The sequence below is a fragment of the Balaenoptera borealis genome, assembly GCF_965194805.1.
Source record: "Balaenoptera borealis genome assembly, chromosome: 5".
In the NCBI taxonomy this organism is placed as follows: Eukaryota; Metazoa; Chordata; class Mammalia; order Artiodactyla; family Balaenopteridae; genus Balaenoptera; species Balaenoptera borealis.
Window position 1 is genome coordinate 96651193 of NC_138862.1, and position 17484 is coordinate 96668676.

Sequence of the window (17484 nt, forward strand, 5' to 3'; positions counted from 1 at the left end):
GGGTCTGTTACCTCATCTGTAAATTAGAGGAGTTGGGATAGATAATAATTAAGTTCCTTTCCAATTCCAAAATAGTACTTCTCTCTTCTATTTTCCCATTCCCATTTTTAAAAAAATGATCAAAACAAGATTTTTCAATTAAAAGCAATGATTTAAATAGGACTAGAACCTCAATTAAGTTAGTTTATAGTATATCAAACATTGGATAACATAGAACATAAGATAAAATTTGTCATGCTACTAACCCAGCTGCTTTACTGGGTTATGAACGCTGGGTTATCTAGAATGCTTGCTGGTTTTAGATGCAATTAATACTTTTTCTGTCTTCTTTTTGTCTGAAGTTTCTTATTTCGATCATGTATTTTGATCATTTACATCTCTGCAAAGATTTCTGTAAAAGCAACAAAATTTATGCCAATGTCTTCTCTCTAATCCTTCCCTAGAAAATGGGGGCCAGCTGATGTTTCCTGGTTCACCCTTCCTATAGCTAAGGGAAAACGTTATACATCTCAGAGCTGGCCTGATCCTTTCAAATCCTAGTCCCACTTCTAATTCTCTTTGTGACCATGGACAAAATACTTAAACTTTCTGAGCCTCAGTTTTATTATCTCTGAAAAGGGGTGATATCCACCTCAAAAAAAATTATTGTGAGCATTAAATAATTTCTGTAAAGTACCTACTACGTGCTTGACACATAGTAGGCGCTCAATAATCGATAATTCTTTCTTTCCCTATTCCTTCATCCAAAATTACCTTTCTGTGGTTTTTCATGATCAGTTTAGCCCCACTGGTTAGCAGCTGGTTATCGTGTACCAGGTTCTCAAATTTAACATACTGTTACTCAGGCATGAAAAGAAGTATAGATTATTTTCTATGACTAAGCTAATCTTTTTCATGATCCACCATCCTTAGAAACCAGGACGTGGAATTTCTGCCCTGGGACCCACTCTAAACTCATCTGGTCCAGGAGAAAGTCTGCACCCTTGTCACTAATGTTTTGTGTCCTTTCCCCTCTCCCCGAGATTTTATCCTCTCTGGAAGGCCTTCTGCATCCTCTCCACCAGGAGGGGCTTTCTTATCATCCATACTCTGCTTAGCCTTAATGGCAGATGGAGTATAAGGAGAATAAATGGTTTACTGATAAGAAAACATAAATCAGGAGGCATTTCAACATTATTACACCTGTTACAATTGCTTAGTGCAGGATTGCAAATGCCTAGGCCCTCCAGTGCCATATGCACTGCAGACAATCATGTACTCTTTCTCCCTGATCCTGGGGGATGCCTCAGGGCGATACATATCCACGCCCCTTTGACTGGCAATGGCATACAAAATGACACCTGTTTATCCCTGGCTTATGATATTATAACTCCTGGAGAATTTGCATTTTAACCTGGGGCTCCTGGACTCCAAAAACCTTAAACCATGGAATAAATAACCAGTGGCAGAAGTTCCAGCCCAGTAGTGGACGGTGGAAGAGAGGCTTCTGGACACAGTGGACCTTCCAACACTCTTAACTGGTGCTAAAATTGACTCCAGACATTGAGAAAGTACATTTGTCATGTGTGCGGCTCACCATTCTGTTCTGCCCCCAAAGCAGTAAAAATTATTCCTAAGGGCTGATCTCCCCACAATCCCCCTGTTCTCTCCCAGCTTCCGCTCTGTAGCCCTCAGATGTTTCCTGTGTGAAATGGTATCAGAAATGTCAAGTGTCACCCCCCCCTCACTGCCTCCTCCTCCACCCCAAGGTTGCATCACTGTTATGAGCTGCTGGTGCCTGATGCTCTCTTACTGGTTCCTCCCTGCAGTGGCTGGATCAGTTGTATGTGATATTCTTGATGTCAAAGTGAGCTTTTCCTCTGTGGTGACCAGTGCCCGGCTTTGCTTCTACCTCTGGCCAATCCTCCTCTGGCCAAAATATAAACAGTGGTTATGCTGGGGAATAGTATTATGGGTGATTTAAATCTTCTTCATGTTTTATTTATTTTCTAAGTCTTTTACACTTCTGCCTCTGGCCAAGCTTCTTAGCAATGCTGATCCCCGGAGAAGGTGGTTGAGAGAAAGTAGACGGACTGGTAGAAATATTTACTACCATAAAAACAATTCGGTAAAACCACCCTACTAACAGGTGGATTTTTTTTTTTTTTTTTTTTTTTTACACCATATTTGCTTACGAGCATGGCTTCAGAACTCTGGAGGGACTAGACTTGCTGTGCCTGTACATGTAGAAGCTCACCCTGCTGGGAGTGGGCAAGAACTGGGTCCTTTTCTCCTCCCTGTTCCCTGGCATCTAACCAGTAGCTGGCCCGGCTTCAATACTCCGTAAACAATGGCTGTATTGATTTTGAAATGAATTCCCTGCCTTGCGGATTAGCGATCAACCTGATCTTTGGGCCATTTTGTAACAGGAGAAGCACTTAAAGCGCTGCCTGAACTTGAGTTGAATTTGTCCTGGAACAGTAAATTGGAGGAAACTTGCCTCTGATCCTCCAGACATTCCGAGAAGGAAGCAAGATACAAATGCTTGAGCTTGTGGACTCTGCCCTCACGTCAGAAGATGCGGTGTTTGTGGGTAAGTGGAATTTGGAAGAGTCCTTCCCAGGAAAAAAATGTGAAGGCACCCATGATTGGATAGCTTGGAAATCAACGTTGGCTGTGTTTTCTCTCACCCTGAATTGAAAGAGTGGTTCACTATATCCCAGGTCACATGAAGATGTACCTCCCTCCTGCCTGCCCCAACTTTCACACCCTGCATCTTTACTGAGTTGTCCTTTAGATTTCCTTCCTTCCAGGTCAGTTGCTCCTTAGGCTGCAAAACCTTGAAGTACTTGATCTTTCTATTAACAGAAACATCGATGGCAGTCTCAACAGTATTGCTCAGGGATTAAAAAGTACCCTAAATCTGAAAGCCTGGAAGTTACATTCATGTGGATTATCACAAAAGAGTGTCAAACTACTGGGTGAGTTAGCAATGGCTAAAGTTTCTATATAACTTTATATTATACGGAAGTTTTAAGCTGTTAGGAAATACAACAAAATATAAACAGTGGTTATGTTGGGGAATAAGATTATGGGTGATTTAAATCTTCATGTTTTATTGATTTTCTAAGTCTTTTACAGTGAGCATATACTTTCATGATTACAAAAATAATCTTTTAAAACGGCTGATTCTGAAAACGCCAGGATATTTTAGGTCGGAGAGAGACACTGTGCAAAATAAGTGTGCTACTAAAGCTGTCCATTTTTCTCTTACTTTTGAAAATGCCAGCATTATTTTACGCTTAGTAGTAGGAAGGAATTGGTATTGATAAAAAGAACAGCTTCAGTGACATCTGTAGTTAAAATTTACTCTGCTATAGAGTATCCACATTAAAGAATAGGAAATGAAATGTGTTTCTATCCCTTCAACTTCTAGAGCCTGTGAAATCCTTCTCCCTGGCAGTTTGAATAAGTCTAGAATGCTATGACAGCACCAGTGCTCAAGGATAGTAGGGGAAGATTCATTAGTTGAAAGATTTTGATCAAAACCATTGACGATCAATGCAGATCACAGGGAGTGTGTATTTGAAGCCACTGTCAGGTCCGAAGGGGTAGATGGTACAAAGTGGACAGTTATCCCACTTTCTGGGCTTTTGTCAACATAGTGTACATATTGTCTCAGTCTCCCTTCTCCACACCTGCCCCCTCTCCTGCTCCACTCCTGCCGACCGCCTTGTAATATGTCAGAATGGGGTTCTGACCTTCTTTGTAGATGCTGCTTTTAGATACTTGTGTGAGCTGAGGACATTAGACCTTTCCTGCAACAAGGAGATGAGTGGAGGGTTTGAAGACTCCCCGGGGCTGGCCACGCTCAAGCACGTGGAGGGGCTGGATCTTCACCTGTCCTCGCTGACGGCCGACGACATGGTGTTGCTGAGTACGTACCGCAGAGCCGAGGGAGGACTCCTGGAGCCTTGGCATGTGTTTGCAAACCTGGCAAATTTGAGATGTGCTGTTTATGAAGTTACTGGAAGGATCACATCATAAAAGTTTTGTGAATGCCCCAATATAGTATTCGGCAAATATTAAGTGCCCAGTAATTGTTAGTGAATCTAAACTCCTCCTATACACATCTGTAAAGGATAGATGTGGCGCTTGAGGGAGAAAATTTTGAATTTATGTGGCTGTTTAGAAATGAATCTACTACTGTCACAAAGTGTATTACAAATAGGGGTGTAGAAGGAAAGCCAAAACGAAGGGTGTTGAGTCTTTCTCGCTAATCAATGAAGCCGAGGCACTTAGATACAAATGAAGTTACAGAAAGTCAGTGGGACGGTGCATAACGGGTGTACATTACAACTTTAGGTCACTACGCTTACTTTCCTACCACAGACATAGTCCTGTAATCTGTAATGTATACGTGCAGTTTCCCCTAACAAACAGCAAGCATACTCTTGAGATTAAAGGTTTTATTCCGCCTGCAGCCACAATAAACCTTCAGAATGCATCCAGACTCTGACCATGGCTTACCATTGAGACCTCTACTACCCTGGTCCAGCCCACTGTCACCTCATGCCTAGATTATTGCAGGAGTCCAGATGGTTTCCCTGCTCCTCTGTCACTCTGACTGCATTCTCTGTTCCTTCCCCCCATTGACTACTCCCGCCACAGCATGTGTGCAGACGCTCACGCAGACCAGCCATGCTCTGCTCTTCCTCCGTACTACCGGCTCCTCCTGAGCAGGGATGGGGTTTTTTTTTCAGTATCTCTCTGTTGCTTATGCACAGGGTCTGGCACATAGTTGGCAGCCAGTAAATGCTTGTTGAGAATGTGATTGATTGAATGAATCAATCAATAAAGAACGAGAAAAAGAATCTTTTGTTGTTGTTTTTAGTACAATTGGGGGAGAAAAACAGTAAAAATAGGTCTTTAGGTCTAATATTGATTTTTAGCCCTGCTAAGTTATTTCTTAGACTCTTATCCCTCAGTTGGGGAAAATGAGAAGAGTTCAAGGCTTTCATGAAGATTTTAAAGTAGTAAGCAATCCCTTTCTGAGCTCCAGGTGGAGACCATGAGGTGTCACCATCCCCTTTTCCTTATGAATGTCGTACCTGTGGAGACACTCCTGAATTACCAGTGCACCAGATTCCAACTAATGAATTTCCCCTGCTACAACTGTGTAACACGAACGTCCTGTCTCATCTTATTGCTCAGGGGAAGATTAAAGTGCTAGAGGATCTGAATTGTTAACGCTAGTACAACAGAGGGATTAGCCTCTCTTACCTAGATCTGCAGCCACGAACACGGGTAAATGGCCCCAGAAGGGTAATGGTTATTTAAAAACTGTAGTGAATTGCATTGTTCTCCTGCTTAATTTTGAAAAGATGGAATTGAAAATACATCCTGTTTATACCTTATGATGTTAAAGAATTGAACATTCTTTTATCTGATCATTCTCGACAGCTCCAAAGGAATGGAATTAGAGGTCATTTGGCCAACAACGTTTGATTGATCATCTAATTGTTCAAGGCGCTGTGCTGTAGGCTGAGGGAATTCACAGGCAGGAGCTTCAGTCTGGTGGGGGCAGTAATAAACCAAATACGTGGTGAAGTACAAGGTGCTGGGGGCGTTAGAAGAGGGAGACACCACAGCAAGTACCTGCCCTTTTTTCCTTCCCTTCCCCTTCCTTTCTCCTGTCCTTCCCTCCTTCCACTAACATTTGTGCCTCTGATTTCCAGGCTCTGAGGCACACTCTGGGCACGAAGCAGCCCCTACACACAGAGCTCACCTTTGGGGAGGGAGGGCAGAAGACAAACACATACACAAACAAATCACGTAATGGGGGGTGCTGGGAGGAAAAGAAAATAGGGAGATGTAATAGTGACCAAAGGGTTACTGTGGCTTTGGTGGCCCTGGAAGACTCTGAGGAGGTGAGCCAGCCCCACAGAGATCCCAGGATACTGCATTTCCCACATTGGAAAGAACTAGGGCAAAGGTCTGGAAGCAGGAAAAGCAGCAGAAAGATAGCGAAGCAGGGGTAACTCCTGGCACAGCAAGGGCCTTCAGGACCCCGTTCCAGTGCTGTTAGCCACAGATATCTGTTCTGATTTCTTGATTTCATTGCCTTTCTAGTACTTCTGACTTATAGTCTGAGAAAAGAATGATCGTATCAAACATTAATTGAGTAGTTAGTGTGTGCCAGGCACTGTACCAGGCACTTTACATATACCAAGTCGTTTTATCTTCCCATTGCCTCTGTGAAGTAGTATTGTTATTCTTCTTGAGAAAACTGAGGTTCAGAGAAGTTAAGTAACTTGTCCGAAACCACACAGTTCTTTAGTAGCAAATCCAGGATTAGAACCACCAGTTCTGTCTCCAAAGTCTTTGCTCTTAACTTCTAGCCTTGAGAGAGGCTTGGAGAAGAGCCCAAGCTGCATACTGGGAAGAATGGCTGGTGTGTATGTTGTGTTTAATTGTGTGTAAGGCAGGGCAGGGGTCAGAGAGGGAAGAGCTCTGCTTGCTGATCAAGAAGACTGTGGGACCCAAACACCCTGAAGACCCTTTGCGAGATACTGCCTAAAACATGTCACTGTTGATGTTTTAATAGCCCAGGTTATCCCTTTTCTCTCGAGTTTTCAAGAATTGGATTTATCTGCCAACAGAAAGATGGGCAGCTCTTCTGAAAACCTACTCAGCAGGCTCTGATTTTTACCAGCATTGAAGTCATTGTTAATCAACAACTGTGCTTTGGAAAGTGAGACTTTTACTGCCCTGGGTAAGAGCATTCCCCAAATCCCTGCAGGCACTGGTACCATAACATCTGAGAGGGGAGGCCTCTCTTTGCCTACAAATGAATTTCATTCCAAGGCTCAGCTGTAGGCAAAGTATTAATTTGTCTTTCTTTCAGGAAATATGCTCTCTTAAAAGTGACTTTCAAAGCCACATGAATGATTTCTGGCATTGTAAATTTAACAGTTAAAATTTAAAGTGTACACAGTTGGCCCTTTGTAACCATGGGTTCCAAATCCGTGGATTCAACTGACAGCAAATCGAAAATATTTGGAAAACAATTTCCGGAAAGTTCCAAAAAGCAAAACTTGAATTTGTCTCATTCAGGCAACAATTTACACAGATAGCATTTACATTGTAATAGGTATTATAGGTAATCTAGAGTTGATTTAAAGTATATGGGAGGATGTGCATAGGTTATACACAAATACTGTGCCATTTTTTAAAAAAGATTTTTAAAAATTAATTAATTTATTTATTTTTGTCTGTGTTGGGTCTTCGTTTCTGTGCGAGGGCTTTCTCTAGTTGCGGCGAGCGGGGGCCGGCCACTCTTCATCGCGGTGCGCGGGCCTCTCACTATCGCGGCCTCTCTTGTTGCGGAGCACAGGCTCCAGACGCGCAGGCTCAGTAGTTGTGGCTCACGGACCCAGTTGCTCCGCGGCATGTGGGATCCTCCCAGACCAGGGCTCGAACCCGTGTCCCCTGCATTGGCAGGCAGAGTCTCAACCACTGCACCACCAGGGAAGCCCCCTGTGCCATTTTATATAAGGGACCTGAGCTTCCATGGATTTTGGTGTCTGCAGGGTGTCCTGGAAACAATGCCCCTGTGGATACGGAGGGACGGCTGTATAACCAGCTCTGAAGGCTCATATTCCTGGTAACTTGTACAGTATAATTTGGAATTGCTGGAAAGGGAGGCAGTTACTAGTGTGTGAGCCTAGCTGGCTGCTAGCACCTAGTCCCAGCAGGGTTTGTCGTCTCTCTCAGGAATCTCGGCGTGCCTGAAGACCATGGATACAGCCCGGCCTACATCAGGGATTTACTAAATCTGACATTTCTGCCTATGCCGGGGCAAGGGCACTGTCTGCGAGTAGAGGGAGACATTTTGAGGCAAAGGGACTTTGCCCAGTTTTCCCAAGTATACCACCCAGGCATCTAACACTTTGAGCACATAGTGTCAGGGCTCCTCAACCACCTCCAGCTTCAATGATTCCCTGGAGGGACTCACAGATCTCACTGCTGAGATTTATTACTACAAAGGGATACAAAGCAAAATCAGCCAAGGGAAACATGCATGGGGCAGAGTCCAGAGGAAACCAGGCCCAAGCTTCCAAGATTCCTTTCCCGGCAGAGTCACAAGGACGCGCTCCGTTCCTGCAGCATGTTGTGACGACATGGTCTGAAATGGTCCCCGGGGAGGCTCGCCTGAACCTGCAAGTCCAGGGTTTTTAGTGGGGCTTGGTCATGCAGGCACCCTCTACAAAGCACATACCAAAATTCCAGGCTCACAGAAGGAAAGCTAGTGTTCAGCAGAAATCATCTTTAATTAATTAATTAATTTATTTATTTTGGCTGTGTTGGGTCTTTGTCTCTGTGTGAGGGCTTTCTCTAGTTGCAGCAAGCGGGGGCCATTCTTCATCACGGTGCGCAGGCCTCTCACTATCGCGGCCTCTCTTGTTGCGGAGCACAGGCTCCAGACACGCAGGCTCAGTAATTGTGGTTCAAAGGTCTAGTTGCTCCGTGGCATGTGGGATCTTCCCAGACCAGGGCTCAAACCCGTGTCCCCTGCATTGGCAGGCAGACTCTCAACCACTGCGCCACCAGGGAAGCCCCCTAAATCATCTTATTTGTACACAAACACTGTAGGCACAGCGAACCACCCTTGTAAGTTAGGGAATGGTGACAACACTTCCAAATTCCAAGTCCCCAGACGTCAGCCAAGGGCCGACCTTGCCAGCAGGACTTTGTAGGGATAGTGGTCTCAGGCCTGCTAGGTTAACTCTGTTTTGTACACATGCACAAGACTAGTGTGGTTGGATTCTGGTGCTTCCTGGGTAACAGTGAAAACAGAGCCCTTCTCTCTGACCTTCCCTCAAGGGTTATGTCTGTTGACACTCCCTTAAAAATGAATTGTCCTATGGACCCGACAGGGCTATTATTAATGAAATAAATGCATTCTATTAATAAAAAATAACAAGTAGTTATTTATTAATATCTGTCAATAAAAATAAGTACATATAATTTATCCCAAATTCTAAGAACTCTCTATTTAGGGTACTCTTGCTCTCCTTTTCAGCCCAAGTATTCTGTTCGACACACAGGGTCTTGGTCCTTGCCATGTACTGCTCCCAGCCCTCCCCCAGCACTGCTCATCTCATTGGCCACGTGTCTGCCAGGCAAAGTTATGATGATCAGAAGGTTAGGTGTATTAAATTCATTTTTTACTTAAGATATTTTCAACTTATCGGGACGTAACCCCACCATAAGTCAAGGGAGACCTGTTTAATTCAATTTGAATTAAGAAGTAAATCAACAATAAAAAAAAGAAGTAAAGTAAGTACATATTTCTCTACATCACTTTGAGAAAAGAAAGTTCAATTTCTTATTGATAGGTCTCTGTACCATAGGAGTGGGAGGGTGCTCTTGTTAGATATTATAAAAAGAATATATATCTACCCCTCAAACATATATTATTTTTTAGAAAGAAGGCAGAATAGTTTAAAATGTAATTAATGGCTATACCTCGTGGATAAGTTGCTCTGGTTAATTTTAATGTTAGGGGAAACCGAGAACTAAGCAGAAAATCTTTGAATTTCCTTTAAAAATCTTTCCAGTATACACTATCTCCCTTCTTTGTCTCTGTTAACTGCAGTTAAGTAAACACAAATACATTTTGGTGTTTCAGAGTTCTAGGGAGGTTTGGCCTTGTCTCTGAATTTCAACAGCGACCAGGACATGTAAAACCAGGACACACTCTGGAAATCGTGACTAGCTGTGAAAACTGTTCGTCTCTTTCTCCCTCTTAATGTGAAGTGAAGGAAAGAAATCTCAGTCAATAGTGAATTCCATTTAATCAAGTTTTTAAATTATTTATTTATTTATTTATTGGCTGCGTTGGGTCTTCGTTGCTGCACGTGGGCTTTCTCTAGTTGCGGTGAGCTGGGGCTACTCTTTGTTGCGGTGCGCGGGCTTCTCATCGCGGTGGCTTGTCGTTGCGGAGCACGGGCTCTAGGCGCACAGGCTTCAGTAGTTGTGGCACGGGGGCTCAGTGGTTATGGCTCCCGGGCTCTAGAGCGCAGGCTCAGTAGTTGTGGCGCACGGGCTTAGTTGCTCCGCGGCATATAGGATCTTCCTGGACCAGGGTTCGAACCCACGTCCCCTGCATTGGCAGACAGATTCTTAACCACTGCGCCACCAGGGAAGTCCCCGTTTAATCAAGTTTTACTTTTCTGAAGTTTCCAACATTTCTCCCAAATAAAAATAGACAACATAAACTGAGGCCATGAATTTCAGGCAGGAGAAACGGTCTCTACAACTGTCTTAACGTCACTGATAGTAATATGTTGCCCTAGCCTAGGTTCCTCAGATTCAAGGCTTATGACCTCTAAGGAAACCTAAATTATTGCTATTCTTATCGCTGTCAATTTCAGCTGAAGCCTCCATTCACCTCCCTGCTCTGGAAATAGTCAACCTTTCTTGGAATAAGTGTGTTGGCAGCAACCTAAAAGCTGCTCCTGGAAACGCTAAAGCTTTCAACATCCCTTCAGGTGCTGAGGCCGAGCAGCTGTTCCCTGGTGACAGAGGACGTGGCTCTTCTGGGTTTTACCTACTGGTTCCATCCAAAGCAGTCCTGGCACTCAGGGCCCAGCGTGCCTGCCCTGCCAGTCCAGAGGAAGGGAGGCGGAGAAGGCAGCGAGGCCTGGAGCTGAGCCCTCTGTGCAGCTTTCCTGCTCCCTGACATCTGCTTAGGAGAGAGCTGGTTGAAACAGATAAGGGCAATTCTAAAACCAAAAAGACAGTGGAGAGTGTTTCATAAAAGGAGATGGAGGAATTTCCCTGGCAGTTCAGTGGTTAGGACTCCATGCTTTCACTCCCGGGGGTGAGGGTTCGACCCCTGGTTGGGGAACTAAGATCCCGCAAGCCACAAGGTGCGGCCAAACATTAAAAAAAAAGAAGAAGGAGGAAAAAAAGGAGATAGACATAGATATGGTGGTCGAAGAAGGAGGATTACCTGATGTAGAATAGAAAGTTGGAACACTGGATGTGGATGGGTGAGGCTCCTTGTCCTTGAGAGGTGTGTGCATGTGTGGATTGTGTTTACGCCTATACCCACCTTGGCTCAGCTGGGTGCAGTTTTCTGTGTTCACCTACTGTTTCCTGTGGATAAATTATGCATAAGCAAACAAGAAATTTGTGTTATGCTCACACTGTTCTCTGATATTTCAATCTAGTTGGAACAGATATGTGTTTTCAAAACAAGTGTTATGGCCAAACACTGTAATTAGAAGATGTGGACAAATCATTGTGATTTTCTTTTGCATTTCCCTAATGACTAATGATGGTGAGCATATTTTTATGTGTTTGTTTATGTATTTATCTGTGTTTATCTGTAAACTGTATATATACCTTGGTGAAGTGTCTGTTCTAATCTTTTGCCTAATTTAAAAAACTGGATAGTTTGTTTTCTTTTTTTTTTTTTTTTTTTTAAAGAAGTTATCTTTTTTTTTTTTTTTTTTTAATTAATTAATTTATTTATTTATTTTTGGCTGTGTTGGGTCTTCGTTTCTGTGCCAGGGCTTTCTCTAGTTGCAGAGAGCGGGGGCCACTCTTCATCGCGGTGCGTGGGCCTCTCACTATCGCAGCCTCTCTTGTTGCGGAGCATAGGCTCCAGACGCGCAGGCTCAGTAATTGTGGTTCACGGGCCCAGTTGTTCTGCGGCATGTGGGATCTTCCCAGACCAGGGCTCGAACCCGTGTCCCCTGCATTGGCAGGCGGATTCTCAACCACTGCACCACCAGGGAAGCCCTAGTTTGTTTTCTTAATGAGAGTTCTTTAGATTTTCTGGATACAAGTCTTTTATCAGATCTATAACTTGCAAATATTTTCTCTCAGTCTGTAACTTGTCTTCTCATCCCCTTAACAGTATCTTTTGCCTAGCACGACTTTCAGTTTGGTTATTTTTTTAAATATTTATTTATTTGGCTGTGCCGGGTTTTAGTTGCGGCATGCGGGATCTTCATTGCAGCGTGAGGGAGCTTTTAGTGTGGCATGCTGGATCTAGTTCCCTGACCAGGGATCAAACCTGGCCCACTGCATTGGGAGTGCGGAGTCTTAACCGCTGGGCCACCAGGGAAGTCCTAAGACTTTCAGTTTTGATAAATATCTATTTATCTATTTGCTAATTTGATGGATAGAGCTTTCTGTGTTGCATCTTAGAACTTTTTGCAAAACCCAAGTTCTCAAGGATTTTCCTAGGTTTTCTTCTAAAAGATTTACATTTACATTTTACATTTTGACTTATTATCCATTTTGAGTATTTTTGTACAAGGCGTGAGATATGGGCTGAAAATCTTTTTGCATATGACAGCTCAATTATTCAGGCACCATTAGTTGAAAAGGCTCATTGAATTGCCTTTGCATTTTTGTCAGAAATCAACTGGCCAGTTTGTGAGGGTCTATTTTTGGTCTGTTCTGTTCCATTGGTCTATGCATCTATTCTTTTACTGATACCATACTGTCTTGATTACTAAAGCTTTATAGTAAGCCTTGAAATCAGGTAGCACGGGCATTCTGACTTTGTTCTTCTTTTTCAAAATCATTTTGGTTATTCTAGTTCCTTGACATTTCCATATAAATTTTAGCATCAGCTAGTCAATATCTACAAAAAATCCCGCTGGAATTTTGATTGGGATTGCATTGAATCTATAGGTAAATTCAGGAATTCAGGAAAATTCAGGAAATGACATCTTAACTATATTGAGCACTCCCATCCATGAACACAGTATATCTCTCTTTTTATGTAGGTCCTCTTTGATTTATTTCATTGGTGTTTTGTAGTTTCTACCATGCAGATCCTGCATATATTTTGTTAAATTTATATCTAAGTATTTAATTTTTTGGTGCTATTATAAACAGTACTGGTTTCTAAATTTTGATTCCCAATTGGTCATTGCTAGTATGTAGAAATACAATTGATTTTCATATATTGACATTTTATACTGAGACCTTGCTAAACTCATCTATTAGTTCTATGAGATTTTTGGTAGATGCTGTAGGATTTTCTACATAGGCAATCATGTCATCTATAATTAGAGTCAGCTTTATTTCATCCTGTCCAGTCTCTATACCTTTTATTTCTTTTTCTTGGTTATTTAACTGGCTAGGATTTCCAGTAGATGTTGAATGAGGTGAGAGCAGACATCCCTGCCTTGTTCTCAATATTGGGGGGAAAGCACTCAGTCTTTCCCATTAAGTATAATGTTAGCTATAGGTTTTTGTTTGTGTTTTGTAGATGTGCCCTTTATCAGGTAAAGGAATCCTAATCTGGCTAGATTTCTTATAATGAATTGAAGATATTTTGTTGAGGATGTTTGTGGCTGTGTTCATGAGAGATAATTGCCTAATAGTTTTTTTGTAATATCTTTGTCTGGCTTTGGTATCAGGGTAATAATGACCTCAGGAAATGAGTTGGCAAGTGTTCCTGCTTCTTCTATTTACTGGAAAGATTTTGTAGAATTGGTATTATTTTCTCATTAACTTGAAACTTCATAGAATTGACCACTGAACTTGTCTAAACTTGGAGTTTTCTTTGTGAGAAGTTTTCAACTACAAATTCAGTTTTAAAAATAGATATAGCACCATTCAGGCTATCTCTTTCTTCTTGAGTTTTGGTACTTTGTGTCTTCCAAGGAATTGGCCCATTTTACTTAGGTCGAATTTATGGAAATAAAGTTGTTTTCTTATAATCCTGTTAATGTCTGCTAATCACTCTGACTACTTCTTCTGTGATCTCTTTCCTCTTCAACCACCTGCTGCAGAAAATTCTCTGCTTTTAAAGGGCTCCTGTGAGTAGGTTAACCCCGCTTGGGTCTGCGTTTCTTAAACTCAGGTGTGCCATGTAATATAACCCAATCATGGGAACCCATCATATACACAGTCCTAGGAATTAGGGTTGAAATCTTGGGGTCACCTTAGAATTCTGATTACCACAAGAGGTTTATCAATATTATCAATCTTCTCAAAGAGTAAGCCTTTGGTTTGTTTTGTTTTCCTGAACTGGATACCATTAAACATATTTAAATTATTTCATTTAAAGTTATTAAAATTTGCTTCTTCCATTTTTAATTTTTTTGGTCTGCATCATATTTTATTAATCATAGCTCCAGCCATTATATATTGTTTCTTAATTTTTACTACTAGGTTTTCTTCCTCAGGTCAAATTTATACTTTTACATTTTTTCAAGAGTATTTTTTCCTTCTTTCAATTTTTAGTCAATAACAAGTATTGCTGTGTGTGGCTTTAAACATTGCCACTTACCTGTTTTGATTATTTCTAATAGAAACTTTAAGAATTTGTTAATCACTAGTAGTTTGTGTTTTATTCTTTCGTAAAGAACAGCATTGGTTTTTTCATATAGTAAGCTACAAAAATAGTATTTTCATGACCTATGATACTATTACCCAGATTTTAAAAAATATAACGCACATAAAATACTAAAATATAATAAATAGAGTACTCACATCATTGGAAAATTCAAATAGTATAGGAAAGGTAAAACAATGTCTGAGATTTGCTTTAAAATACTAAAAAAACAAACAAACAAAAAGTAGGGGAAGGGGACTGGATGAGCCAAGATCAGTGTAATGAAAATAGCGTTGAAGCTGATTGATGGGAAGATGGGAGTTCTCACTCCTATTCCATCTACTTTTTATATGTTTGAAAATGTCTGTAACAGAAAACTTTCTAAAGGGAAAAAGCATGCACATTATCTTTAACACTTAGCTAGGTCCTGAGAACATGGTGAGTAATGTTCCAAGACAGAAAGATAGGAAGGGACACGATCAACATGAACATCTAGGGACCAAATGCAGCTGTTGAGTGTCCTGACTGGGATGATGAAAATGATGGGGACGGAGCATCCCACTTGGTGTGGAAGCCATGATGTCTAAGGAATGATTGAAGGACCAGGGCGTGTTTAGGCCTACAGGGGGGACATTTGAGGGGACCTGACTGTTGTCCAACACTGCATGGTTGGCACGAGGAAGGTTCCCAGCAGGAACCAGCAGGCTGAGGTGGGCAGTGAGGAAAGTCAGATAGGGCCTAGAGGCATGGTTTCCTCCCGCTGAGAGTTGCTTCCCTCTGCTGGGGCAACCTGAAGAGGGACTTCTGGCAGAGTTGGGCTGGTCCCCAGTAGAGAAGCTGTGAGAGGGATTTCTCTCTGATCATCGATCAGGTTGAATGAGGAGCCTTCCAAGGTCCCTTCCAACTCTGAGATTCTACACATCTCATCTCTGTAATCCATTCCTGTTTTGGGCTGAAAAGGGAAGCATGTCCTGTCTGCTTTGGCTGTCTCTCCTAGCTCCTTTTCTTGGCTTCATCATTAACTGTTATTTATTGAGAGCCATTTTGGGTAGTACTGTGATATGTGCTATTCAAAGGAAGACTTGATCCATGTATTAAAGTCTCTAATTGACCCATGAATTAGAAATTATCCAAGCATATTTTGCCCATGGAAAGTGCTCGATTAAATAACTGTTGAATGAAGAATGAATAAGCAATGAATAATTAAACAGCATTAAAGAGCAAGAAAACTATTCAGAAATGGTCCTGAGTTAAAGCCAGTGAGCCATGACTCTTCACCTTTAATTAGAGAAAGTCTGCAGTAAGAGTTGGGACTCCAGTGTAGCAGAGAGCAGGAACTTGACAAAAAAGACACTCTTTGGTATGGGATTTGGAAAGAGAAAGAAAAATCCATTTTCAAGCTGTACATGAAATGCAGAGGGGAAATTTGTTACAAGAGTAATTTCAGATGCCCTGAATAAAACTGCTAGCTAATAACATTTCATTACTAAGTATCACTCTTGTCATTACGAATCCTGGAGCTACTGTGTTGTGTTATTGGAAGTGGGAAATGGTCACACTAGAAAGTATCCTTGGCTTTTAGCATTTAGAGTGATTTTGTTTTTCAGCATCGGTAATCCAGACAGGTCACCTGGCCAGGCTGCGGAAGCTGGACCTGAGCTATAATGACAGCATCTGTGATGCAGAATGGACGATCTTCTGCCAAAACCTGTGGCTCCTCAAAGAGTTAACCGAGCTGGATATTAGCCTTCAGCCATCAGCTTTTTGGGAGTGTGGACAATGGTTTAGACACTTGTTATGTGCCGTGACCAAACTTCCTGAGATCACCGAGATAGGAATGAAGAGGTGGGTCCTCCCAGCCTCACAGGAGGAAGAACTAGAAAGCTTTGACCAAGATCACAGAAGCAGCATTCACTTTGACCATGGTGGGTTTCAGTAAGCTGACTTCTCGAGGCTCAACTAAGCTACACACCATCCTAAGGGGGAAGAAAAGAACAAGAGTGAATCCTGGTGAAATCAAGGAGTACCAGCTTCTGGGCTGTTTGGTGGGATTTATAGTACAAGAGCTTTGTAAATATATATTGTCTATAATAATCTAATGTGAGCATGTCTTTATCCTCTATTTTATAAAACTAGAATGACATTTTTCAATGGATTTTCATTTGTTTTGATATATAGTTAGTTCACTTACCGTTTAGAAGCCCTGACAAAAATGCTTAGATTCTGGTACTGCATCTCCTTTTGTCTTGCCCTGGAATTTTCTGCCTCTCTTTTCCTAAATATTTTAAATATAAGGGTGTGTGTTTATGTGTATGTGCGTGTGTGTGTGAAATTCTAAGGTGAAAGGCACTAACTGTGGAACACTTTCATGTTATCTTTACCATATATGTATCTTAATGTGGTCCACTCACATTTTTATCAGAAAGTATTCCTTTCAGTGGTTTATTATTTTATGTTCTCTTGGTTTTATCTCAGATATAAACCATGAACACTAATAATGGCCACTGACATACAAATCTTCATTAAAAGTGGTCGGAAATTCAAAACCCAGTATCAAAAAATACCTTGTTAAAATAAAGTAAAATACTTTGTTGCTAAAATAAACAAATTAACATATTACCTCTGAGCATTTCCTTGACATGGAATTTGCCACATAAAACCTACTTAACTCATTAAAGTTTCTGTGCTGCTCTAAGTGATTTTTTATTTTTCTCTTACTAGAGCATGAAATTCACTGCATGGCAGAAGGGTCTGTTCACACACTTCTATTCTGATATGCTCCAGTCAAGTTAGGTTTTGCTTTCTTCTTGCTACGCTAATAATTCATATTGCAATCATTGCTTGAAAGACACGTAGAATTTGAAATCAATACCACTCTAAAAGAAAAAGTCCTCATGGGAATTCCCTGGCAGTCCAGTGGTTACGACTCGCTGCTTTCACTGCTGTTGGCCTGGGTCCAATCCCTGGTCAGGAAACCCACAAGCCATACAGTGTGGCCAAAAAAAAAAAAAAAAAAAGGAAAAGTCATCAGGGTGAGGAGATCTTGAGTGGTATAAATGGAGATGTTTTAGGTAATGATTCTTCACTTCTTTGGGCATTCCCATGAATTCCATGAACACCTGTGCTCATGCAAA

At 41.7% G+C, this 17484-nt stretch overlaps 1 protein-coding gene across 1 annotated transcript in view; it reads left to right on the plus strand.

Annotated features, from left to right (window-relative positions):
• The window catches only part of LRRC31 (leucine rich repeat containing 31), a 31180-nt gene extending 13704 nt beyond the window's left edge, over positions 1-17476 (plus strand). Inside the window, 9 exon segments of the mRNA XM_082393610.1 lie at positions 2409-2462; positions 2465-2572; positions 2793-2960; positions 3752-3916; positions 6587-6681; positions 6685-6754; positions 10419-10492; positions 10494-10587; positions 15958-17476. Of these exon segments, the coding sequence (XP_082249736.1) occupies positions 2409-2462; positions 2465-2572; positions 2793-2960; positions 3752-3916; positions 6587-6681; positions 6685-6754; positions 10419-10492; positions 10494-10587; positions 15958-16289 (1160 nt within the window). The 3' untranslated portion in view covers positions 16290-17476.
• Positions 17477-17484: the final 8 nt, after the last annotated feature.